Source organism: Coregonus lavaretus, assembly GCF_964263955.1.
Source record: "Coregonus lavaretus genome assembly, chromosome: 26".
Taxonomy (NCBI): domain Eukaryota; kingdom Metazoa; phylum Chordata; class Actinopteri; order Salmoniformes; family Salmonidae; genus Coregonus; species Coregonus lavaretus.
The window spans coordinates 26,051,570-26,079,062 of record NC_140013.1 but is presented as its reverse complement, the minus strand read 5'-3'; the positions used below and the strand labels follow the sequence as shown (position 1 = coordinate 26,079,062).

Here is a 27,493-nt window from a genome sequence, read left to right as displayed (position 1 = left end):
TTTCTTCTTGACTGAGTGGTTTAATCTTCCACTTTAACCCACCTAATCTTCTTTGTTCCTTTTTAATCTATTCCCTCTCCACTGTTTTAGCACCCCACTCAGCGCAATTACTAGGCCTGTCTAAGATAATGAGAAGTGGGGGGCCTTGTAAGATGATTTTGTTCACCCAATGTCCTAATAGGGTACTAGCCGTGTTACTGAAGTGCCATTGGTGTGTCTTAGTAGTTACCAGTGACTTGTTGAGGTATCATTTGTGTGCCCGAATGGAGGTCTACTTTATCTCTTGTTGAAATGTCATTAGTTAGTGTGTTTGAATGGGGATCTTTGTCTTGTTGAAGTGTCACTGGGGTGTCGGAAAGGAGGTCTATGCCTTGTAGAGGTGTCTCTGGTGTGTCCAAATGGCCTAATGTCACTCACCTCTGATGGAGCTTCCTCCGTTGTCCCCAGGTATCCAGGACAGAGTGATTGACGTGGTGGTTGTCTTGGTAACTGTGAGGCGTGGCTGGTCTGGAGGAACTGTAGAACAAAAGGAATTATGTTTAGAACAAGATCCATGACAACAAAGCATCTGTGCTACATCAAACTAGCCACGAAGTGTCCTCAGAAGAGCTACTGCTAACCTACGTAGAAAGGCCTTTGAAATGTTAGTACCAATTAGTATTGGACAGTTTTGGACAATTCCCCTTTTACATCTCTCCTTACCTTGAACCTGCAGGTTGAGCGTGATTTCATCAGAGCCCCAGTTGTTGCTGGCCACGCAGCTGTAGTTCCCAGAGTCCTCTGCTTTCACCGTCCGGATGATGAAGCTGCCGTTGCTATGGACACTGCGGCGTCCGTCAATCAGAACAGGGTCAGGGGTACCATTGCTGTTGAGAGGTAGAGTTGACCAGATGATGTTCAGTACAGTATGTGATCATAGTAAAAACATGATTAAAATGTTGACATTCCTGCATGTGTTGAATCATGTGACAGATGGGCGTTGACCATAGAGATGTATAGAGATCATTACCCAGTTTTGCATGGACATTGCCATTGAGGACTTTCATAATTTTAAAGTAGTCAACTGGGTGGAGATTCCTATGGGTTGGGAGCGATAAGCCAACGATCAGAGCATTGTCTTCTTCAAATTGGTTTGCCTAGTTTGTAAATGGCTTAAAGCTATATGACCGCCATCTAGTGGCCACAATAAATGAATGAGACACAATATTTGGTTCAAGACTCCAGCACTGCAGGTGGCGGTAAGTCACCAATATTAGCTTTACACTTTTTTCAAACGTCAAAAAAAAAAAAGAATGGGACTACTTTAAAATTGAGATAGCCTCAATGGCGCTGTCAATGCTGTCACAGACGCCATAATGGCACAGATACAACGTTGAGATCTCTATACATCTCTATGGCCTTGACTTACTTTCCCTTCAGCCACTTGATAGTGGGGGGTGGATCGCCGACTGCCTTGCAGGGCAGAACGATGTCCCTCATCCAGGGTGTAGTCACCGTTCCGTTGAACGTCAGGATCCTGGCAGGAGCTATGGGGGTTATATACATGCATCACTGTGACAGTACCATTCTATTCCAATGGAAAACAATTAATAATAATAACAGAACGCAAGCAATATCCTAGATGTCAACACCATCAACACCATACTGCAATCAATAATACAGTACTTCAGCATGATTAGTTTTGATTCCCAACTTTTAATAGGTACCTTTGGCTAGAGGTTCCACTGTGATGGTCTCACTGCTGTTGCCTCGCCCAGCGGCTGTCACGGCAACCACCCAGATGCTGTACTTCCTGTTGCGGGCCAGGTTTGGCACTCTGTAGAAATATACATCAGGAGAAGCCTCAAACTCACTCATCACCTGGAGAGAGAGAGGGAGAAAGGGAAGGGGTTTACACGTCTGTGCATTTATCATACAACTTGAACAGGGGAGTAATCTTCAAGAGTATTCTCTCTCCCTACAGGACTTTCTAATACAGCCCAGAATGGCAGGACTGGAGGCGGCGTTATAATGAGTGCTCAAGGATGCTGTGAGAGCTGTGTTAATAATAATACAGCTCCGTACCGTGGGGTGCAGGTTGGAGCAGAAGACGATGTACTTCCTGATGATGCCGTTGAGTTTGAGAGGAGGGAGCCAGGACACAAACACCACGGAGCTGGTGGAGGCTGCAGCCTTAACCCCCGCTGGAGGCCCAGGGACTAGTGGGAGGAAGGAGGGAAAATATAATGTTAAACATACATATATACTGCACGTATTAATAGAAACATTGAATATGGGCTTATATGGTCTCATTGAAACCCATTGCAGACAGTGCTTTATTACTGAAATCTGACTTGAAGTATGCGTGCATAGCTTGAACTTTTGCAGGAATCATGCTTTGATGTCAATGTGAAAGCAACGATCCACATCTATCTCAAGTGTATCTCAAGCCAGGATTTGTATCTCACCGTCTTCCTTGGTCCGGGTGAAGATCTGCTCGCTGCGCACCCCGTCCCCGGCCCGGGTGAAGGCCAGCACTTGGATGCTGTAGTTGGTGTATTTCTCCAGACCATCCAGCTCCAGAGACGGATAGGAGGTGGTCACGTTCCTGATCTCTCCCAACTCTGACAATGTAACAACAGTTACAAACAACCTTTTATCACTCACTCTCACACCATGTCAAATCAAGTCTATGATCCAGTGTGAACTACAGTGACCACAATAACACAATAAACCTATAACATGCTCCCTGTAAGACCACACTGCAAACTAAAATACAAGACGATGCTCATACACAGTAAGCTACTGTGATTTTTGACCGAGGTAGTATCTGTGATATTGTAATGACTGACTACTGGCAGTAGTGCTCTGTCTGCTGCGTCTCCTCTGTCCTTGACTGAGTGTCCTTGTAGACAGAGCTGAAGCAGGGACTTACTGCATCCTGTAAATTATTGATGGAGGCCCGGCAGGCTGCAGGCTGGATCCCATCCACAGGGCCTGAGCAGGAGCAGGGTGTTAGCTCTGGGTGCTGCCCACTCTGGCCCTGTGGTACCTCCATCCATATAACACACCTCACTAGAATGAAGCTACTAAACAACTAATGGACTAGATTATATACAGAACAGGAACCGTTTTAAATGGATATGTGTCTATTGAGATATAAATAAACTATCCAATGAGTATTATAAGTAAAACTAGAAGTGTAATTAGTAACTCATTTGAACCAACACTGGCAGAATGAAATTGAAGAGAAATTGGCAATGTTGCTGAGATATTGCAAAAATTCAACAAGGCAAACCCATGATCTAGTGTTGCCTGTTGAGAAAACTAAAAACTGAACTACTACTAAAACTAAACTAGTGGTGCAAATCTGCCAAGTACAAGATCAATGACATGCTACATAGCACAATGAATATAGAAAATTAGAGACTGGGCTGAAACCATTACGATCATAGTGCTCACACCACCAGTGGTCCGCTAAGTGCCTGCTAGCTGGTGTGTTCTGAGTGTGTGTTAATAAGCCCCTACCTCCATCTGGCAGGTTGGCCCAGTAGATGACTCTGTAGCCCTGCAGGTTTCCGTTGAGGGCCTCTTTAGGCAGGGTCAACCAGGAAAGAGAGATGACTTCTGGAGACTTGGCCATGGCCAGGACATTCTCAGGGGGACGCGAGGGGACTGTTAAGGGACAGGAGGGGAAACGAAGTTAAGACAAATGTACAGACAATGATAAAACTAGGCTGAAATATCTCCCCCTACTGGCTTCTAACTGTATTAGTGATTTCAAATCTTTCGGTTTGAGGTAATTCAGCAATCATCCAGAAGATGGTAGTCTACCTACGTCAGTGAATTTTCACACTGTGCAACATTCTCATGCTATCAAGAGGTAAACTAAACCACCTCTACCCTACCCCACTCCTTAAACCCCCTGATCCGTACTAACCATCCTCCAATGTTTTGGTGATGACCTCCTGAGAGGAGGGCCCAGTGCCAGCACGGTTAGCCGCCTGCACAACCACTCCGTACTCAGTGAACTTCCTGAGGTTGTCCAGGGTGATGCTCTCGCTGCTGTCCCCTGTGGTGTCCATGCTGATGATGTTAAACTGGAAGCTGCCTCCAGAGCTGTACTCTCTGTAACCCACCTGGTAGCCCCGGATCACCCCGTTCTGAAGGTGCTTATGGGGGGCCTGAGGAGGAGGATGAGGGATGGGGGGGCAACAACAGTGTGTTAAAAAGCTGCCATCCTGTTTTGCTTATAATTAGGGTAACAGGTTTGGTCAAATGCTCTTCATTACTATTGGTCCCATGTAGCTCAGTTGGTAGAGCATGGCGCTTGCAACGCCTGGGTTGTGGGTTCGATTCCCACAGGGGGCCAGTATGAAAATGTATGCACTGAATAAGAGCGTCTGCTAAATGACGTAAATGTCATATCATAGGATCAGACTGTACATAGACAAAGATAGAAACAGGAAACTAGCTCTATCCCACTGGGCACAGATGTTTATTCAACGTCTTTTCCACATTGGTTCAACGTAATTTCATTGAAATGATGTTGATTAAACCAGTGTGTGCCCAGTGGGATGTATGTCCATGATAAATAGGATCAAACTGTAGACACAGATAGAAACAGGAAAATAGCTCTGTTTAACTCCATGAAGACACAGTACCTTCCAGGTGACTTTGATGCTTTGTGGAGAGGTGGCCTCCAGTTGTACTTCCTGTGGAGGACCATCGGGGGCTATAGAACAGATGTGTAATATTAACACAAAATACTCTTATGAGAGAGTCAGTTGAATGAGGCAGAGACGATAGAGAAAGCAATACTTTTTTCTGGTTGGTGTGTGGCGAATGAATTAAGTAGACTAGACCCAGCTGCTATCGCTTTGGTGCCTATGGGAGAGCCACCCCTTAAGTAGACCGGAACTGTGAAAAAAATGTTCAATGGTAAAAGGGCTTTTTGAATCATGTTTATAATCAGACATTCATTATATTTAGGAAATATCTCACTAGATGGCGCTACAGCGCTAGAAAACCCTTTGCTCTGTTATGAATGAGAGATTGACCTTTACTGTATTCTAGGGAATATTACAAAAAAAAAATACATATCCATGGCTAAAATCTGAAGACAAACAGAACATGTGTCAACCTGGTTTGGAACATAACTACATTATGTTTTGACCCAGTGAAGGAGAGATCTGTGTGGGCTGACCTGCTTCGTCAGTGGTGATGGTGAGCTCGTTGCTGGTGTCGCTCTTGCCAATGTTGTTCTTCGCGAATATGCGTATGTTGTAGGTGGAGGATGGGTGCAGGTCTATGATGGTGGCCTGGTTCAGCTGGGGGGACACGTCTTTGGTTATCTGGGCTGAATTCCACGAGGCTAGGGGGGAAAACACAATTAACCTATTAGCATCTCTGTATGACATGACAACCAACAATAAACAAGTTAGATAATGCAGAAACAGATTTAGTTATAACTATGTCGTATGCAATTTCATATGGATTTCTCATGTTATTCCATAGGCCTATATGCCAGCCCTACCTGATTTGTTCTTGCACTCAATGTCATATCCTGTGATAGGGCTGTTTCCGTCGAAGCCCATGGTCCAGCGGAGGGCGATTGTCCGGTCTCTGACCTCTCGGATCTCCACCTCGGGAGGGTCCGGAGGTTCTAAAAGGGTTAAACACCACACACAGAGATTAGATACATAGGTTTACCTGTTCACTTAGTTGACCTGACCAGGAGAAAACAACCTGCAGGCTCAAGTTAACTAGGGCTCAGAGATATTGGCTCATGTGGTCAGGAAAAACTTACAGTAGCAACAAAAAGGTACCACTATGGAGAAACAGCTTAACATGCTTGAGCTGAAGCCAGGGGTTTACCTTGCACTGTTAACTGAATGATGCCCCTGTCTTCACCATAGGAGTTAATGGCATGGCAGGAAAAGAATCCAGAATCTTCCCGAACAGTTGGCAAAATCTGAGGAGAGGTCAACGTAGTTTTTAACCAGGAAACATCACCATAATGCACCATAACAGTATTCAACTGATCATAACCTCTGGTTATTTTATAGGCTACACAAAATGTCCAACGTCAATCACTGCATGTACAAAGGCTACTATAATTATTCATGCTATATTGAGAGCTGTGACGAGGTGTGAAAGAAGGAGTCAGGCGCAGGAGGTAAAATACCAAAGTCCAGAGTTTAATCCGTTTGCATAAATCAAACGCCCCAAGCGTCAAACGAAACTGTACAAGGGAAAACATCCACCTTGGCAATAACACAGTGAAATGTAGCTCTACCGAGCTACACGCTCTCACAACAAAACAATCACTCACAAAGACAAGGGGAACAGAGGGAACACTTATACACATACTAATTAGGGGAATGAGCACCAGGTGTGTGTGATTGACAAGACATGACAAGTGGAGTGATGAGAATGGGATCGGCAGTAGCTAGTACTCCGGTGGCGACGAATGCCGAAGCCTGCCCGAACCAGGAGGGGGGGCAGCCTCGGCGGAAGTCGTGACAGTACCCCCCCCGCCGACACGCGGCTCCAGCAGTGCGTCGACCCCGGCCTCGGGGACGGCCAGGAGGATGCGGAGCAGGGCGAGTCGGATGGCGACGGTGGAAATCCCTCAACAGGGAGGGATCGAGGATCCCAGCACCGTTCCTCCGAACCGTACCCCTCCCACTCCACGAGATACTGAAGGCCGCCTCGAATCCAGGATGGAATGAACCGAGTACGCCGGGGCCCCCTCAATGTCCAGAGGAGGTGGAGGAACCTCCCGTACCTCAGACTCCTGGAGCGGAGCAGCTACCACCGGCCTGAGGAGAGACACATGAAACGAAGGTTAATACGGTAATCAGGGGGGAGTAACAACCTGTATATCACATCGTTTATTCTCCTCAGGACTTTAAATGGCCCCACGAACCGCAGGCTCAGCTTCCGGCAGGGCAGGTGGAGGGGCAGATTCCGGGTCGAGAGCCAGACCCGATCCCCCGGTATGAACACCGGGGCCTCCCTGCGGTGGCGGTCAGAGTTGGCCTTCTGACGACACACGGTGCGCTGGAGGCGAACGTGGGCAGCATCCCAAGTCTCCTCCGCGCGCCGAAACCAGTCATCCACCACGGGAGTCTCGGTCTGGCTCTGGTGACACAGTGCCAGGACCGATTGGTACCCCAAAACACATTGGAAGGTTAGTGGAGGAGTGGAGGAGAGAGTTCTGAGCATATTCTGCCCATGGCAGGAACACCGACCACTCCCCCGGCCGGTCCTGACAGCAGGTCCGCAGGAACCTACCCACATCTTGATTCCCCCTTTCCAACTTCCCATTGCTCTCGGGGTGAAAACCAGAGGTCAGGCTGACTGAGACCCCCAGACGTTCCATGAACGCCTTCCAGACTCTAGACGTGAACTGGGGACCTCGGTCGGACACTATATCCTCTAGTACCCCGTAGGGCCGGAAGACGTGAGTAAACAGAGCCTCCGCAGTTTGTAGGGCCGTGGGGAGACCGGGCAGAGGAAGGAGGCGGCAGGACTTTGAAAACCAGGACCAGGATCGTGGTGTTACCTTGGGAGGGGGGAAGATCAGTGAGAAAATCAATACTCAGGTGAGACCATGGTCGTTGTGGAACTGGTAAAGGTTGTAGCTTACCCGCTGGGAGGTGCCTAGGTGCCTAGGTGCCTTACTTTGAGCGCACACTGAGCATGAGGAAACATACACCCTCATGTCCTTAGCCAAGGTAGGCCACCAGTACTTCTCGGTCAGGCAGCACATTGTACGACCGATACCTGGATGACCAGAGGAGGATGACGTGTGTGCCCAGTAGATCAGACGATCACGGGTAAGCGCAGGTACATACTGCAGCCCAGCTGGACACTGCGGTGGAGATGGATCTGTGCGTAATGCCTGCACTATATCTGCGTCCATCGACCATACTACCGGAGCCACAATGCATGAGGCCGGGAGTATGGGGGTGTTGTCTCTGGGCCTCTCCTCTGTGTCATACAGCCGAGACAGTGCGTCTGCCTTCATGTTCTTCATACCCGGAATGTATGAGAGTGTGAAATCAAACCGGGTGAAGAAGAGGGCCCACCTGGCCTGGAGAGGATTCAGCCTCCTCGCTGGCCGAATGTACTCCAGGTTACGGTGGTCTGTCCATACGAGGAAAGGGTGTTTCGGCCCTTCGAGCCAATGTCTCCACACCGTCAAAGCTCAGACAACAGCCATCAGCTCCCGATCACCAACGCCGTAGTTCTGCTCCGCCGAGATGAGCTTCTTCGAAAAGAAGGCACAGGGGCAGAGCTTGGGTGGCGTGCCTGAGCGTTGGGATAAGACAGCTCCTATCCCTACCTCGGATGCATCCACCTCCACTACAAACGGTAGTGATAGATCGGGGTGAGCCAGTACCGGGGCTGAGGTGAACAGACCCCGCAATCTACTGAATGCCAAATCAGCCTCAGCAGACCAGCGGAGCCGGGACGGCCCATCCTTCAACAAGGAGGTAATGGGAGCTGCGACCTTGCCAAAACCCAGAATAAACCTTCGATAGTAGTTGGCAAAGCCAAGGAAGCGCTGCACCTCCTTTACCGTGGTTGGAGTCGGCCAATTACGCATGGCTGCAATGCGGTCTCCCTCCATCTCCACACCTGTGGTGGTAATGCGATATCCGAGGAAGGAGATTGACTGCTGGAAAAAATCACACTTCTCTGCCTTGGCATGAAGATCATTTTCCAGCAGTCGGACCAGTACTTTGCGAACCAGGGACACATGCACGGCTCGCGTAGCGGAATACACCAGGATGTCATCGATGTAGACCACCACACCACGACCAAGCATGTCCCGAAACACCTCGTTCACAAAGGACTGGAAAACAGATGGAGCATTCATCAAACCGTAGGGCATCACCAGGTATTCATAATGCCCGAGGTTGTGCTGAATGCTGTTTTCCACTCATCCCCTTCCCGAATACGCACCAGGTTGTAGGCACTCCTGAGGTCTAATTTGGTGAAAAAACGGGCCCCATGCATTGACTCAATCACTGAAGGAATGAGGGGAAGAGGATAACTAAATCGTACCGTCACATTATTCAGTGGTCGATAATCAATGCACGGGCGTAAACCGCCATCTTTCTTCTTCACAAAGAAGGAACTCGAGGAGGCAGGTGAAGTGGAGGGACGTGTATACCCCTGGCGCAGGGACTCGGTGACGTATATTTCCATAGCTTCCGTTTCAGCCTGCGACAGGGGATACCCATGGGAGGTACAGTGTCTACCCGAAGGTTTATCACGCAATCCCCCTCCCGATGAGGTGGTAATTTAGTCACTTGCGTCTTGGAAAACGCGAGCGCCAGATCATGGTATTCGGGGGGAATGCGCACGGTGGGGGTATCGTCTGGACTTTCCACTGTGGTCGCACACCAACGGAGACACCTAGACACCTACCCGGACACTCACGCCACCACCCTGTAATAACCCTCTGCGGCCATGAGAAATTGGGATTGTGAAGGGCTAACCACGGGATACCCAAGACTACAGGGTAAGCAGGAGACTCAATAATCATAAAGGTGATCTGCTCAACATGTGTCTCCTGCGTAATCATGGTGACTGGTACAGTAACTTCCTTAACCAACCCGGACCCTAATGGTCAACTATCTAGTGCTCTGATGGGGAGTGGAATGGTTAGGGGAACCAATGAAATGCCTTGACAGTGTGCAAATGCCCTGTCAATAAAATTCCCAGCTGCACCTGAATCGACTAGCGCCTTACACTGGGAACCTACCAAGTGATCTGGAAAGGAGATAGATAAAGTACAGTGCACCGCAAAGGGCTCTGAACACGTTTGGGTGTTCGTTACCTGGGGTGATGCGTGAGTACCCTGCCTACCGCCTCCAGACCCCAAAGAACGTTGACTGCGACGTGAGGTGGATTGTCCCTTCGTGCCACCAGAGTGGCACTGTCGCTGTCCTCCTGCGCTCTCTCGACCGGCAGCTCCCCCCAGCTCCATCTGCTCGGGGTCAGAGTCGTCCGGAGTGGGAACGGGCAGACCCCTACCAGGACGTCCTCTGGCTGCTAGCAGATTGTCCAGCCGGATGGCCATGTCCACCTGTTGGGAGAACGATAGCATGGCATCCCGGCAGGCTAGCTCCCATCGGACGTCCTCCCTTAGGTGGCACCGGAAATGGTCTATCAGGGCCCGCTTGTTCCACCCGGACCCCGCTGCCAGCGTCCGGAACTCCAGTGCGTAGTCCTGAGCGGTCCTCATCCCCTGCCTTAGATGAACCAGTCGTTCGCCCGCCTCTCGACCCTCAGGCGTGTGATCAAAAACGGCCCGAAAGAGGCGAGCAAACTCCCTGTAGTTCTCCAACATGGTACCTCCCTCGTTCCATACCGCGTTGGCCCACTCCAGGGCTCTCCCACAAAGGCAGGAAACGAGGACGGATACCTTCTCCTGCTCCCGGGGCTCAGCCTGATGCTGGAGAAATACAACTTCAGTTGGAGTAGGAATCCCTTACATCGCGCTGCAGTCCCGTCAAACGCCGGTGGCCTGGATATCTGGATCCCTCCAGGGGCTGGGGTGTAGGTGGCTGGATCCGGTTGACCAGCTGGTCTCGATAGATCGGATCCTCTCCTCTCCAGGTGTTCTACCACCTGAAGAACCCGATCCATCGCTTCCCCCAAGCTGGCCAACATTGAGGAATGCTCCTGGATCCTTGCCACAACTCCAGGCATGCAGTATTCTCCTGCTGACTCCATATCAGATCAGGTGAGTGATTCTGTGACGAGGTATGAAAGAAGAAGTCAGGCGCAGGAGGTAAAATACCGAAGTCCAGAGTTTAATCAGTTTGCATAAATCAAACGCTCCCAAGCGTCAAACAAAACTGTACAAGGGAAAACATCCACCTTGGCAATAACACAGTGAAATGTAGATCAACCGAGCTACACGCTCTCACAACAAAACAATCACTCACAAAGACAAGGGGAACAGAGGGAACACTTATACACATACTAATTAGGGGAATGAGCACCAGGTGTGTGTGATTGACAAGACATGACAAGTGGAGTGATGAGAATGGGATCAGCAGTAGCTAGTACTCCGGTGACGACGAATGCCGAAGCCTGCCCGAACCAGGAGGGGGGGCAGCCTCGGCGGAAGTCGTGACAAGAGCGTACTACACTAATATCAGCTCAGTATAAACAACAATATACATCATCCCCTTTTGAGGTGGAGGCCCCAGGCCCCCAGCGCACCTTCAGAGTGGAGATGACCTCGTCAGCCACCTCTTTGACCACGACGGTGTAGCGGCTGGTCTCTGGGTTGATGATGCGTTCCTCCTTCTCCCAGCGCACCATGATGGGCTTCTCCCCATGGGCCGTGCAGCTCATCTCCTTCTGCTGGCCCACCGTGGCCATGGTGGTGTTGGGGTATGACGTGATCATGGCCGGGACTGAGAGAAAGGGGGAGAAGAGAGAAAGAGAGAGAGTGACGCAGAAGTTGGAACTTTATGTAACTCAACAGAGGCTCATACATTCTCCTTTAACAATTCTCTATAAGTTCACAGACTTGCCTCTGCCACCCTAAAGCCTAATTCCCAACATCCTGGCTGACAACAGTCAACAATGGAGAAGCATGAACTCCTATTTAGATCGCCCTGATTCCCACAATACATTGAATACTAATGGTTCAAAAACAGGCCTTCAGGTAAGCAATATTGTCTCTGCTACAGCATCTTTGATACAGACAGCAACTGTTTACATGTTGTTACTGAGGCAGAGAGTCTCAGACAGAGACAGAGTGCTACAGAGCGGAGGAAAGCTGTGACTAGTCTGAACTCCCCGCTGTGTGTGTAGAGCTCGTCTGGCGTTACAGCACACCACGCTCATTAGCAGCGGCTCTGTGTGTGTGTGTGTGTGTGTGTGTGTGTATATTTGGGGAAATACCCCAGTCCAGCTATAAACTGCTGTAGGTGTCCTATACTACTGTACACACACAAACACAACAAAGTCCTGTACTGTCTCACATAGGTATGTGTATATCACAGTTACCTTGAAAGCCTTAATGATACAACCTGCTGTATTGATATATGTTACAAATGCTGCACATACTGTTGCTGATGTTTCAGAGAGGAATGGACTTCAAGGCAGACAAAATAATGTACTGTATATGAATGTGTATGTACATACGGTATGTCTACTGTACGTGTTTAACAAGATCATACATACAGTACATCCTACTGGCTTAGACAATGGGATAAGTCTGGAGGCTGGTGCTGTAGCCATTCTCCTCTGTCTGTCTCTGTGCATGAGTGTGTGTGTGTGTGTGTAAAAGGAGTTGTTTCTCCAGGAGCTAAGTGGGTAGTACGAGCAGAGAGGACTCGTGACATGTCTCAGAAACACTGTCTGAGAGCATGTTCCCCTGCAGCAGTGTAACTGTGATCTCTCTCCTCTCTCTCCTATCCCACCAGGACGGCTATGATTTAATGATGAGAGCCCACTTTGATTATTCATACACAGCAGACAAGACTACTCCTCTGGCCCCACTGCTGTCTCACTACCTCTCCACACACACACATTCAGAGCCTCGACCTCTCCGCTGCCTTCTACACACACAGTCACACACCAACACAAGAAGGCAACACTCATACACAGAACACACACACACACACCCCCACACAAATTCAGAAAAACAGAGAAACACATGCAGCAAAAACAAACCACACATAATCCCAGGTGACACACTCTCTCCATCTCCTTCGTTCTCTCTCTCTCTCTCTGAGTGCACTGCCCCATTTGAGGTTCTCGTGCAGAGGGGTGTGTGTGTGTGTAGGAGGGGGTGCGGCTCCGCTAGCTGAAAGCCCCTCTCTGACATAATTGAATGTGTCAGACTAAGGTCTGCCAACGTTTAAGCCTCATCTCTTATTCACTCTCAAGCTATGCCAAAGAACGCTGATTTATTTAGCGTGACAACTATTAATTTTAAGTGAGGCACATTAAAAAATCCTCCTCAGCCCTTCTCTAAATGTTATTGCTCCTTAACAGGGGTAGTTTCTCCGTACATCTGAGGCAGCAGGCAGTGCCGTGGCGGGCGGCGTCAGCAGGAGACCTGCCTGATGTTCTTTTACTCCTGCCCCCGCGAGACGGAGGGCATGCATTGATGAGCGCTCCGCCTTTGAGGAGAGGAGGGAAGAGGGGGGAGTCGGAGGAGGGGGGGAAAAACGCAGAAAAGAAGAAGAATCCTAGTTCTGACGTGCCTTTCAAACAACACAGGCAAACGATCTGCTATTGTTATCACACGCGTAGCTCTGGCACATAACCCAGCTCCACCACTGTGTGATCAGCACAGTTCCACATGATTAAATTGCAGGGAAATGTCTGCTGTGGCTGTCTGTTAAAGCTACAGAGACTGTCTGCTCTGTGCTGCCATGGCGTCATACTCAGTTTGCTGTGACACTCCCAATACTGCTACAGTAAAGGCCTCAGGTGTCAAAGATGACCGAGAACAAACAGGCAGCTCAAGGTGTTCTCCAACTTAAAACATCCTTACAACAACCTGAGACTTGTTAAAGAAGGTTGTGGAGACAACAAAAGTCTACTCTCAGCCAGACTCCTCGCTACATTCACCACACAGCCCTCAGTAGCCCCCCAGGCTACCCTTATTATTTTTGATAGCCCATAATTGCTTGGTTGATGTATACTTTTTAATATCCAGTGATGTTACAGAGCCTGGTAAGGGGAGAGAGTGAGTGAGTGAGTGAGTGAGTGAGTGAGTGAGTGAGAGAGAGAGAGAGAGAGAGAGAGAGAGAGAGAGAGAGAGAGAGAGAGAGAGAGAGAGAGAGAGAGAGAGAGAGAGAGAGAGAGAGAGAGAGAGAGAGAGAGAGAGAGAGAGAGAGAGAGAGAGAGAGAGAGAGAGAGAGAGAGAGAGAGAGAGAGAGAGAGAGAGAGAGAGAGAGAGAGAGAGAGAGAGAGAGAGAGAGAGAGAGAGAGAGAGAGAGAGAGAGAAAGAGAGAGAGAGCGAGTGAGACAGAGAGAGGGAGGAGGTTTCTATTCCTATCTGTCTGTCAGATCCCAGTCAGGGCTGGCTGTGTGTCAGTGGCAGAGGGAGACTGAGGGGGAGGTTGCCATCTTGGATGGAGATGGACTACAACTGACTAAGTATACAATCATCCAGTAGCATTATTAAAAGGTGTCTTGCAATAAATGCCAGTCTTGAAATTGTGCATGATGAACAGACCATTATAGAGTTTAATTTTGGTAAAGGGAAATCCAAAAAACATTGGTATATCAAATAAAATGAAAACATCTTACTGCAGGATTTCTAGTTGGCTAATGTGTACACACTTTGAGGAAAATGTGTTATCTGCACAGCATGAGTAAAATCGTGTTATCTTTTGATCTGTACCCCTTCTCTGTAGAAGAGAGGGACTGAAAATAAGGAACACCACATGCAAATAGCTGTTCCCCTGTGCCCTTACTTAGTCTGTCTCTAACTGAAGTATTGACAGGTTTAAATGAAGCAGAAACGCACTAAAGAGCTTCAGCGGCCATTGACACACACACGCATGCACACATGCACACACACACACACAGGATAGTTAGGAGAGGGGTGGCAGGCAGCAGTGCATACTGAAACACTAATGGTCTTCCTTTTCAATCCACTCAAGCGAATAAGTACACTTTTACAGAAAGCATCTTGAGTGCACAGTTCAGGGGTTATAAGGCATGAAATGTGATATTATGATGAGTGACAAGAGTACAGCTGTACCATCATGTAATGACAGCTTCCAACCCCCCAGTAGCAACATGGATACCACTAACAAAAGCCCCAAAGACATCACAACTCTGGGCTTTTTGGATAATAAGAATTTTCCCCTCTCCAAGATGTCGATCATCATTAACTTAAAATAGTCTTGAGAGATTTGAGTAAAACTAAACAGGAAATGAGAGTAGGCTATAGGAGAGAATGAGCAGGAATCTATAAAGTAGGGAATCTATACAGTATGCTACACAGAGACACAGTGGGTACCCTTTACAATTAGTGTTACTGTAACAGCACTAAATCTCCCTCCATCTTCTTGATTAAGCTTTTGAAGACTTACTGAATCTGGTGATAAGGAGCTCTCCACCTAACTCCTCCATCCTGACCTACAGTACAGTACAATGTAGCCAGCTCACACATACACACACTTAGGGTACGCTATGAAACGCTATGAGACTGATACATTAAAAGCAAATCTCTTGCTCTCCCCTCCTCCCCCTGTACATTCCCAATGATATCGTGTTTCCTGGGGCATGCTGGTCTCAGTGTCATGGCGGAGGCTGATCTGGGGCTGAGGCTGGGGCGACGGCGCTGTGTGAGGATAATACGCTTCAACCCTCATTTCATCTCTCCTATCCTCGCCGGGCATCCTGGAAAGTAGGCCACCACGCCACGCAATGCCTCACTGAGCCATACCTCCCAACAACACACACACACACACACACAATTAAATGCATATAGCCTACAATACACTCACACACGCAGATTTACAGTACACACGCACACACACACACACACACACACACACAAACAATCCTCAGGCCGGCCCAGCGTTCTTCTCACAGGCCATACACTACAGGGATGACTGCTTGAGTGGAGCCACCCTAATGCCTGTTCTCCTGCACAATTACTCTCTCACATTCACTCACCACCACACTGCCACAGAACGCTGAGATGACAACAGGAGAAAAATACCTCCTGGGAAAAGAAGGCAGAGAGGAGAGGAAGATACTTTCTTGTGTCTGGAAGCATCTTGCTGTTGTTGGGCCTGGCTACGGTGTACAGCCAACTGTCTGTCAGTGATAATTAGGCATTAACCAACTGCATAGCTACTGTTTCTGGCATGCTGACCAATGACCTGTGTACTAATGTGAAAAAATGAATGGTGCCTGGGCCCGGCCAGTTGCTGATTGGCTGTGTAAATGTGCTGTCTCTAGGAGGGCTGAGAGTCAGTGTCACCACAGGTCCAGCCGCTGCATGGCAACCATGGCCTCCAGTGAGCTAATGTACTGATGGAAACACAGAGTGCTATATAAGCACTTCCATGTTAGCCTCATGAACAATGACAAGCTCATACTGTACAGTACACTGGGTGGGGTAGGCCAGGGCATCGTAGCCATGCTGGCTAGCATACAGCCACTGTCTGTTGCATATTCTCAGTGTCTTAGCCACACCATGATCAGAGACTCTGTCTGTCTAAATAGATTGTTCATGCTTGTTTGCACAAATCAGAGTAAGTATATGAAATGCAAAGGTATGGAATGGATCTTAAGAGTCTGTGCACGTCTGTGTGTATTGATGGTGCACGTCTATGTGTATGTATGGTTACTGATCAAATCAAATCAAATTTTATTTGTCACATGCGCCAAATACAACAGGTGTAGACCTTACAGTGAAATGCTTACTTACAAGCCCTTAACCAACAATGCAGTTTTAAGAAAATAAGTGTTAAGTAAAAAATAGATAACTAACTAAAAACTAAAAAATAATTAAAGAGCAGCAGTAAAATAAAAGTAGGGAGGCTGTATACAGGGGGTACCGGTACAGAGTCAATGTGTGGGGGCACAGGTTAGTCAAGGTATTTGAGGTAAGATGTACATGTGGGTAGAGTTAAAGTGACTATGCATAGATAATAAACAGAGAGTAGCAGCAGTGTAAAAGAGGGGGGGGGGGGGGGGGGGGGGGGGGACAATGCAAATAGTCTGGGTAGCCATTTGATTAGCTGTTCAGGAGTCTTATGGCTTGGGGGTAGAAGCTGTTAAGAAGCCTTTTGGACCTAGACTTGGCGCTCCGGTACCATTTGCCGTGTGTGTGTGTGTGAGAGGGTGTGTGAGAGTGTGTATTTATTTACATTATGTGAATCTGAATGGATGCATGTTAAAGACAGAGTGTGCGCATGTGTGTGTGTAAATGTGGGCTTGTGTGTACAGTAGGAGCGCACATGTGTCTGACCATCTTTGCATGTGTGTGTTTGTGTGTTTGCATATTTGTGTAGCAGTCAATGCCATGAGGGAGCAGCATTTGTCTTGAGAGAGAGAGCGGCTTGGTGGGGGGGGGTGGGGGGGGGGGGGCTCCTGCAACAGCTTGATAAGAACAGCAACAGAAAATAAGCTCTACTCAAATCTGTGCACCATCAAATGATAATACTTCCCCCACACAGCGAAGCCAGACTGGCAGTGCCAGGAGACTGGTGACCCGGTCATTAACATACTCCACATGCTGCAGCCAAACCAATCAACACAGCAGAGAGACACACACCACAAACTGTCTGGACTCCAATATAAAACCATGTCATGTCCTTGTTTCAGTATGTCATGACTCATTACTCAGACTGTATCTGTTTCAACTGTGTGATGATTCAATGTACAGTTACTACAGTAGCCTGCCTATAGGCCATCTGAGCAATGACCATGGCCCAGGCCTTGGTTCTGTCTCAGGTTGGTTTTATAACCAGAAAGTGATTAGTGATGCTACAGTTACATTAGGCTGCTGCTGGTACTGATTTAAATATACCTGGCAAGGAAGGCCCTCTCCCCCTTGTGAGTTACACATGATGTCTACAAGGCTATAGGAGAACACTGTAATACAAATCAATACGCAGCCAGGGACAGGGCTGATACCAGAAGATAACATATAGGGTGGTACAAGACATTTCTGTGACTTCAGGGAAATACAGATTGAGAGATGGCATACTGGTGACCTTATGAAGGTGCTATATGTCATTTCAAATGCGATGTAGGACAAGTAGGGCAACAGTATAATTATCAGAAAGACAGACAGACAGAGAGAGAGAGAGAGAGAGAGAGAGAGAGAGAGAGAGAGAGAGAACGAGAAAGAGTGAGATAGAGAAAGCAGGCCAGAGAAAGAGAGAGCAGGCCAGAGAAAGAGAGAGCAGGCCAGAGAAAGAGAGAGCAGGCCAGAGAAAGAGAGAGCACAGTGGTGTAGTGGTTTTGCTCTCTCCAGCTCTTTTCCACATGGCAGACTCCGCTTGAATGAAGAGTTCAGCGTGTAATGGAGGGGACATAAGTCCTTAGCTGCTAAACATAAAAACACCCGGTTACACACACACACCACATACACACCACACACACACACCACATACACCCCCCCCCCCCCAAACAGAGTTAGTCTAATAAGGATGTCATAAAGAAACGTTACAGTGGTTTTGGAGTCTTACTTTTGACGGTGAGGTACATGGACTTGCTGACGTCAGCTCCCACATCGTTGCTGACCTTACACAGGTAGTAGCCGCTGTCCTCCTCCAGCACGTGTTTGATGAGCAGAGAGCCGTTGACCAGCAGCTGGATACGGGAGCCAGAGTTCAGGGCGATGGACTGGAACTGGGGAACCCCGTTACCTGGGGAGGAGACAGGAGGGACGGGGCCATGAGTCACGTTTAGCACCTTTCAAAAATCCCCATCATAAACATTTTGAACGTATTTGTAAAGGACCTGTAAGTCTACAACATACTCTAATCCTTAAATCGGAACCATTGTATTTTTGGCATAAGCAATGTCAGGTTAATAGCACATGGGGGTGGTGTTCTACAATTTGCTCTTACTAATTTAAACTCAAAGCTACTACTGTTTTTGTTTTTAATGCTCAAAAGTACAGACTATTGACAGATGCGCATCCTTATTCGACTTGTACAGTGTGTGTAACGCTTCAGTGACAAAGCTTTAGGGATTTAAGGACAGTAAACATGCATCTTAACGCTGCCCCTAAACCTCAGCAGCTGTTATGGAGAACGTAGCCACTAAAATGAGGTAATCATTAAAGAGATGGTGCCCATGTTCAACACCAGAGCAGATTGCGGAGGAAGAAAACAACAAGACTGCAATGTGTCAGCCAACAAAGGAATCAGCCAATGAAATGCAGAGCAGTTTCCTTTACACAGCAAAGTACTTTTATTTTCCTTTGTTTTTACATGTGAGGATTTATCTATTCACTGACTCTCAGGATTTGCTGTCTGTAAGCCATGTTTGGTATCTTGTGAACAACACTGTACTTGTAAGCATGTACATTTACAAATCTGAACATCAAAGACTGAAACATTAATTGTACATATATTTCTGGGTAAATAAAACCTAATCCCCAAAGCATCGGTTTTGTCTTGTTGAAACACAAATATTAGTATTAGTATGTAAATGCTTTTGTAGGTCAAATATTCTTCAATTGTTGGGCACATCTCTCTGTTGGTGAAGTATACTTCAGCATACTAGCATACAGCATTATACTTTTCACATATCAGGGAACAAATATATGTTCTATAATCATCCATGTTTCTGGTAATGTTGGACAGTCTCATTCAAAAAGGTCTAAATTACTTCAGTAGTGTAGGAAATGTCTAATGCTGAAAATGTTCAGGTCAACGAGTTGCCTGGGAATGGAAATCCACTCAGAGCTGTAAGTGGTCTACCTATGTTACAGTAACAGCAACACATCCAGGCTCGCTCATAGAGTATTAAACGTATGTCTGAACTGGGCCAGATATTAGCATGCGCTAAAGTTAGCGTGTAAAGATAAGGACATTCAGTGAGCTGTGGGTTTTGGTCCTTAATTAAAAATGCAATCAAGTGCTTCTGGTTAGCGAGGGGTCAAGTGGCAGTACTATTTCCACTCTGCTGCCTTGTAGATGAGAGACAGAGAGAGAGCGAGAGAGAAAGAAAGAGAGAGAGAAAGAGAGAGAAAGAGAGAGAGAGAGAGACGTGCTCTTGAATGATGGATTTTGCATAGAAGTTATGCTAATACCAGCTGACCTTTCCTTCTTCACTGTTCTATCTCTCTGTGGCTCTGCTCCGCTAGCACCTGACTGGGAGAATAAAAAACATCTCCAGTGCCACAACATACAGAAACACAGACACCTGCACTTACAAATTAGAGGTAAATCTCAGATAAAGGTGCTGGCTGAGTCTTCACTCTGCCATCGCCGTGGCGAAGGACCAAGGTTCTGTCAGACCTTATTAATCAGCCAGGGGGTCTAAGACATTGAGGAGCGTCTCTCTCAAATCAAACCCAATCTTCTCTTGGTCCCAGGGAGCCCAAGTCACAAACAAATCCCATCAAAGCCTGGCTGCTGTGTCTGGCCCTGACCAATGCCTTTGATGCCCCTCACACTGCCCCCCACGCTACCGCATTGGTTGGATTGGTTGTTGTCTCTCCATTGGGGGAAGCTTTCATCCCTGGTTATGGATGAAGCAGCAAACACCTGGGTCCCCTCTTCAGCTATCCAGGTCAAGTGCTGTGCCACTTTGTTCACCTTCTCTCTCACGCCTCACTGGTAGCTCCCCCACCTCACAACCCACAGTGGCTGTACACCTGCGACCTGTGAAAGTGTGTGTGTACACCTGCAGTTGTTGAACCACATCATACATGGGCTGTGGATGAAACAGATGGAACCCATATGCCTTCAACTACAACTACAGTTACTCCCTCCAAAACAGCTGCCGGTACATCCCTAAACAATGTCCATTAATACGTTTGTATAACCATTTCATTAATGCTACCGACAGTCTTCTGATGCTTGATTTCCGTATCTGTTTACCTTTGGAGTGCTTCCATACGAGGGTGGGGCGTGGATAACCCTCAGCAGAGCAGTTGAGGGTCACAGTTTTGCCATAAATCCCATCCTGGTCTGTGGGCTGCACCACAAACTGGGGAGGAACTGGAGGAGCAGAGGGAACCACACACAGACTGACTTACTAGTACTTCTGAGACAGAAAGATAGTAGGAGAGAGATTAAGACTGAGAAAAAGAGTGCAGTGGAGAGAAATACACAGTATAAAGACAGATGAGAAGCAACAGAGAGAGGAGCAGAGAAAGAAACAGAAACAGAGAGAGAAAGAAAGACAGTAAGAGTCAGGGAGTGAGAGGACGGAGCCTAAGAGAGATACATCTAGAAGCAGTGACAGAGACAGAGGAACAATGTGTTAGCCTCCTCTCACCCCTGACAATGAGCTGACTCTGGTGCTCAACGGCTGCAGCCTCGTTGCGTGCGATGCAGGTGTAGTTTCCGTTGTGGTCTGGGGACAGGTTGGAGATCCGTAGCGAGCTGGTGAACTCTATGTTGTCAATGGTGACCCCCAGACTGGCAGGGATTGGCCGCCCGTCCTTCTGCCAGGTGATGTCCAGGGGCTGGTCACCTGACATTACCACGCAGGGGATGAAGACGCGCTGACCAATGGAGAACCGCTGGAATGCAAAGGGCTGGATGTACGGTGGAACTGGAGAGGAAGAGATGACCATAACCACATTGGGCTGAGAGACAATACACTATACCGGTACAATCTCCTGTGTGTCATACTTCAATCTTCTATCAATCCCTTTGGTCATTGGAAATCGTTGAATAGACTCTGAACTCAAAAGGACTGAGAGTGAATCATCACGTAATTCCACCTTAGTCATTCCTTCAGTCTAGCCGAACATTCTGTACTCTGAGTCGGAGCAAACAGTACAATGCACAGGTGTACTATTCCAGAAACACTTGAAGGGGTGATTCTGTATTTATAGAAAGAGAAGATCAAAGAAAACCTAACGACCCTCAAGTAGGGAAAAACCACCATGTTAAACAAATGAATGGAGAATCAGGCCCCATGCTAGACTAGATAACGACCTAGATGTGAGATCCTCCTCAGTAAATCCACTGTCACACCTTCTCAGGGGACTCTCCATCTCGCAAGTCAGCCGCATTTGAGAATCAACGAGTTAAAATAACATTGAAATAAGCAGCACTTCAGCGCTGATTTAATTCACAACAAAGTAGGGATAATGGACTCCTGGGATCTCCCCAGCCGCTTTCAGAATTTTAAGCATGAGCAGAGCAAATTAACTAACGTACTTGTAGTGGGGAAGTGTTGCTTTATATCATGTGGTCCCCCTTTTCCCCACCCCATCCCAGCCTCATCTCATGGAAATGTCTTAAGCAGTGGCTGCATCATTCATGACATGGATATGAGGCGTGTGGAATCACTCGTTAACGTTCCCATTACGTATTCTTGGGCCTCTGGTAATCAAGCTCAATCACTACTGTATGCGCAGTCATACTAATGACCCTAGCTTAGTCTCACATCCCATAGCAGTGCAGTCGTAGCAGTGGTGAATGTCAGGCAGTGTGGCAGTGTTACTGTAGCTTATGGTGCACAATGTGATGTGATGGCCCTGGCCAATGGGAGTATGACCTGCAAGGTCACTTCCTATCTCTGCCTACAGCTTTGCCATGTTCTACTGTCCACACACGAATGCTTATGTATCACATGGGAATGTGTGAAACTTACTCCTCAGCCTGAAGTGTCCCCACTTGCGCCAGTGAATAGCTAGCTTTTCATGTGGTGCTGACTGGTAAGACACTTCAGAAGGGTGGTCACGTGTGCTAGCAAGGCAGAGGTCCGGAGTTTGCGCCAGGTATGGGCCGAATTGGGAGAAAGTGGTACTCACTAAGCAAGCAGCATGACGTCCTTTACACTTACCCAAGTGTGGTATGCTAGTGTGGAGAACAGATCCCTTGTTTATTGTGTACTGTCACAGTGCATGAGTTAGGGAGACAGGCTCTTCCTACCTTTGACACTGAGATGGACACTCTGATTGGTCTCTTGGTGAGGTTTGACCAATACCCTGCAGTTATACTCTCCCTGGTCCAGCTCCTGCACGTTGGACAGCTTCAGAGTGCCGTTGTTCTCAAAGGCCCGCTGCCGGTGGTTGAAGGGGAGCAGGTGGGAGTTCTTATACCACTTGATGGAATAGTACGGGTAGCCAATAACGCGACAGTGGACGTACGCGTCCCGCCCTGCGATGGCCGTGATGTTTTTCATTGGACGAATGCTGGCAGCCCCTAAAAATACAGAGAGGGAGAGAGAGCTCTCTATAAACACATTTATGGGTGAGGGGATTGTGACATGACAGTCAGCAACATCAAGCCGTATGTATTGACAGCACACCCAAATGTGTTAGTTTTTACCACAGGACCTCATGGTAGACTCTGAAGAGAGGGCTGTGAAATCAGGACCATATTAGACAAGGACAAGGTAGGGTTGGCTGACAGCTGAAAGACAGAACATTTTAGTGGACAATATTCACTGTATAAGTTATCTGCATTACAAATCCAAGAGCCACTTGAAACTAATTGTCTCATCTGAATAAATAAACTATACATTCAACAACCACAAAATAAGTAAAAAACGAACTAAGGAAACAAGAGAGAGAACTATATTCCCTTTTGCAGTCTAAAGATAAAACCACCACCAGCCTCGAAACACGCAGTACAAAGTTGACCTATGTGACGCTCAACAGTTGTACCTACAGTATACACCACACTGGGCTGAAAACCTGCCTGTCAGTAAGGCCTACAAAGAAAATAATAATAAATTGGTCAATTGTGTTCAAACATCTACACATGGAACAGGAGTGCAAATCAGCTGAAGGGAATCATCTCAGCAACAGTGATCTGGGTAGAGGATCAGATTACTATTAAAGACAGGAAGAGAGGTACTACATCCAACAAATGAGACACAATCAATAGAACAGATATGTTATGGATGGATCATACATACACATAAACGCAAACTAACAAAACATGGGTGGTTGTGACCTGGCATTGTAATTGACAGTACGAGTGACTGACATGCAAACAGGCCAACAAGATATGGGCGACTAGAAATAGCATAGTGTTAGGATAGAAAAGGTAAAAGAACTGCAGTATCACAATCACACAAAGAGCATAGAGGGACGATGTGACAAGAGAGATTCACACAGGGATAAAAAAACAGTGGAAAAAATGAACGGAAGCTAAACAATGGAGTCCAAAAGCTGCAACTGAGGAATAAAGGGAGGGAAGAGAAAGGAAGGAAGAAAGAAAGAAAGTAAGAAAGGTTAGGAATCTGTAGGCACTTTGCAAAGGAGGGAGAATACAACAAAAACCTAAAAGAAACAGGTATTGAACTTGGAAACCAAACAAACATGAGTTAGGTGTATGTTTTTGTTGTTTTGGAGGAGCTGATCTGACAAGCACCTCTTACGTTTATTCGAGCCTGGTGGTAGACCGCCCCGGCCGAGTTCCTGCAGGTGCAGCGGTACACCCCTCCGTCCACCTCCTTTGTGTGGGTGATGTTCAGCTGGTTGACCACGTGGCCCTCGTGGGTCTCGTAGTGGCCGGGGTGGTGGTGGCTGTCCTTGATGACCGGGTCGTCGTCCAGGTTCCAGGTGCAGGAGGGAGGGGGAGTGCCTTTGACGTTACACACCAGGAAGACCGGCTCGTTGGGGTTGACCACCTTCTCACTGAAGGAGGACAGAATCTTCGGAGTGCCGTCTGAAAGGGGAAAGAGAGGGAGACCATGGGTAATGGTTAATAGGACTACAGTGGGAGGCTTGGACAGAAAAGGCTTGGACAGACAAATCTCTGCATCATGTATTGTATGGACACTGTAAACATGTATTCTATACTGACATTAGAGTCAGCTAAGGTATCGCTCACATAATAAAATATAAATAATTCCCTACAAGTGTGACAATTGTGTGCAACACAAAACCAAAAAAAATCATAATGAACAAAAGCAGCAATAGAATATCTATCCTCTGTCACTAAAAGCTGTACATCTACCTTTTTTCTTTGTCTCCCATTATTGGGGGCAGTCTTGGCCAAATATAAAAATAGCTTTATTTTAGAGTGTCCTGCTGTTGCTCTCTGATAACCCTGGCATGTTCTACATCATTATAGATTATCAATATCCTCCTTATACAGTTCCGTGGCCACGCGAGACAGTTGCCCAAGCAACCAGGCTCAGGTAAGCAGTTTAAAGCTGACTAGGACAGTAGCCCTAATAACAGCAGCACAACACAACGCATTAACACAGGCCCTGCATCGATCCAGGGCCAAAATCCCTTTCTGCTAAGTCACTGCTGCTGCTACTACACATACATGGACACAGAACATACACACAACCAGTGGCGCAACTTCCACTGAGGACGGGGGGGTTTTATCATTGGAATGTGATACAAAACAAGGCAACGGTGTGCTTTAGGACCATGTGGATGCCTCCGAGTGGTCGGGTAGGCTGTCTGGAGTGTTTGTCTGACTGGATAAAAAATGTATATATATACACACACACCAGTCAAAGTTTGGACACACCTACTCATTCAAGGATCTTCCTTTATTTTTACTATTTTTTACATTGTAGAATAATAGTGAAGACATCAATACTATGATATAACACATATGGAATCATGTAGTAACCAAAACAGTGTTAAACAAATCAAAATGTATTTTAGATTTTAGATTCTTCAAAGTAGCCACCCTTTGCCTTGATGACAGCTTTGTACACTCTTGGCATTCTCTCAACCAGCTTCACCTGGAATGCTTTTCCGACAGTCTTGAAGGAGTTCCCACATATGCTGAGCACTTGTTGGCTGCTTTTCCTTTACTCTGCGGTCCAACTCATCCCAAACAATCTCAATTGGGTTGAGGTCGGGTGATTGTGGAGACCAGGTCATCTGATGCAGCACTCCATCACTCTCCTTCTTGGTCAAATAGCCCTTACACAGCCTGGAGGTGTGTTGGGTCATTGTCCTGTTGAAAAACAAAATGATAGCCCCACTAAGTGCAAACCAGATGGGATGGCGTATCGCTGCAGAATGCTGTGGTAGCCATGCTGGTTAAGTGTGCCTTGAATTCTAAATAAATCACTGACAGTGTCACCAGCGAAGCACCCTCACACCTCCTCCTTCTACATGCTTCACGGTGGGAACCACACATGCAGAGATAATCCATTCACCTACTCTGCGTCTCACAAAGACACGGCGGTTGGAACCCAAAATCTCCAATTTGGACTCATCAGACCAAAGGACAGATTTCCACCAGTCTAACGTCCATTGCTCACGTTTCTTGTCCCAAGCAAGTCTCTTCTTCTTATTGGTGTCCTTTAGTAGTGGTTTCTTTGCAGCAATTCGTCCATGAAGGCCTGATTCACGTAGTCTCCTCTGAACAGTTGATGTTGAGATGTGTCTGTTACTTGAACTCTCAGAAGCATTTATTTAGGTTGCAATTTCTGAGGTTGGTAACTCTAATGAACTTATCCTTTGCAGCAGAGGTAACTCTGGGTCTTCTTTTCCTGTGGCGGTCCTCATGAGAGCCAGTTTCATCATAGCGCTTGATGGTTTTTGCGACTGCACTTGAAGAAACTTTCAAAGTTCTTGACATTTTCCGATTGACTGACCTTCATGTCTTAAAGTAATGATGGACTGTCGTTTCTCTTTGCTTATTTGAGCTGTTCTTGCCATAATATGGACTTGGTCTTTTACCAAATAGGGCTATCTTCTGTATACCACCCCTACCTTGTCACAACACAACTGATTGACTCAAACGCATTAAGAAGGAAAGAAATTCCACAAATTAACTTTTAACAAGGCACACCTGTTAATTGAAATGCATTCCAGGTGACTACCTCATGAAGCTGGTTGAGAGAATGCCAAGAGTGTGCAAAGCTGTCATCAAGGCAAAGGGTGGCTACTTTGAAGAGTCTCAAATCTAAAATATATTTTGATTTGTTTAACACTTTTTTGGTTACTACATGATTCCATATGTTATTTCATAGTTTTGATGTCTTCACTATTATTCTACAATGTAGAAAATAGTAAAAACTAAGAAAAACCTTTGAATGAGTAGGTTTGTCCAAACCTTTGACTGGTACTGTATATATATATATATATACAGTCATGGCCAAAATTGTTGGCACCCCTGAAATTTTTCCAGAAAATGAAGTATTTCTCACAGAAAAGTATTGAAATTACACATGTTTTGCTATGCACATGTTTATTTCCTTTGTGTGTATTGGAATAACACAAAAAAAAACAGGAAAAAAGCAAATTTGACATAATTTCACACAAAACTAAAAAAATGGGCCGGACAAAGTTATTGGCACCCTTTCAAAATTGTGGATAAATAAGTTTGTTCCAAGCATGTGATGCTCCTTTAAACTCACCTGGGGCAAGTAACAGGTGTGGGCAATCTAAAAATCACACCTGAAAGCAGATAAAAAGGAGAGAAGTTGACTCAGTCTTTGCATTGTGTTTCTGTGTGTGCCACACTAAGCATGGAGAACAGAAAGAGGAAAAGAGAACTGTCTGAGGACTTGAGAACCAAAATTGTGGAAAAATATCAACAATCTCAAGGTTACAAGTCCATCTCCAGAGATCTAGATGTTCCTTTGTCCACAGTGCGCAACATGATCAAGAAGTTTGCAACCCATGGCACTGTAGCTAATCTCCCTGGACGTGGACGGAAGAGAAAAATTGATGAAAGGTTGCAACGCAGGATAGTCCGGATGGTGGATAAGCAGCCCCAAACAAGTTCCAAAGAAATTCAAGCTGTCCTGCAGGCTCAGGGTGCATCAGTGTCAGCGCGAACTATACGTCGAAATTTGAATGAAATGAAACGCTATGGCAGGAGACCCAGGAGGACCCCACTGCTGACACAGAGACATAAAAAAGCAA

At 46.9% G+C, this 27,493-nt stretch overlaps 1 protein-coding gene across 1 annotated transcript in view; it reads right to left on the bottom strand.

The window, feature by feature from the left end:
• Positions 1 to 27,493, bottom strand: part of LOC311101889 (cell adhesion molecule DSCAM-like) — a gene marked incomplete at both ends in the record, with an annotated part of 190,179 nt that overhangs the window by 11,055 nt on the left and 151,631 nt on the right. Inside the window, 18 exons of the mRNA XM_084143124.1 lie at positions 418 to 516; positions 703 to 866; positions 1,409 to 1,526; positions 1,707 to 1,860; positions 2,065 to 2,198; positions 2,448 to 2,603; positions 3,508 to 3,654; positions 3,920 to 4,163; positions 4,644 to 4,714; positions 5,186 to 5,353; positions 5,516 to 5,644; positions 5,857 to 5,953; positions 11,230 to 11,426; positions 18,192 to 18,371; positions 20,559 to 20,678; positions 20,959 to 21,237; positions 22,569 to 22,841; positions 24,018 to 24,314. Of these exons, the coding sequence (XP_083999250.1) occupies positions 418 to 516; positions 703 to 866; positions 1,409 to 1,526; positions 1,707 to 1,860; positions 2,065 to 2,198; positions 2,448 to 2,603; positions 3,508 to 3,654; positions 3,920 to 4,163; positions 4,644 to 4,714; positions 5,186 to 5,353; positions 5,516 to 5,644; positions 5,857 to 5,953; positions 11,230 to 11,426; positions 18,192 to 18,371; positions 20,559 to 20,678; positions 20,959 to 21,237; positions 22,569 to 22,841; positions 24,018 to 24,314 (3,027 nt within the window). The remainder of the gene's footprint in view (positions 1 to 417; positions 517 to 702; positions 867 to 1,408; positions 1,527 to 1,706; positions 1,861 to 2,064; positions 2,199 to 2,447; positions 2,604 to 3,507; positions 3,655 to 3,919; positions 4,164 to 4,643; positions 4,715 to 5,185; positions 5,354 to 5,515; positions 5,645 to 5,856; positions 5,954 to 11,229; positions 11,427 to 18,191; positions 18,372 to 20,558; positions 20,679 to 20,958; positions 21,238 to 22,568; positions 22,842 to 24,017; positions 24,315 to 27,493) is intronic.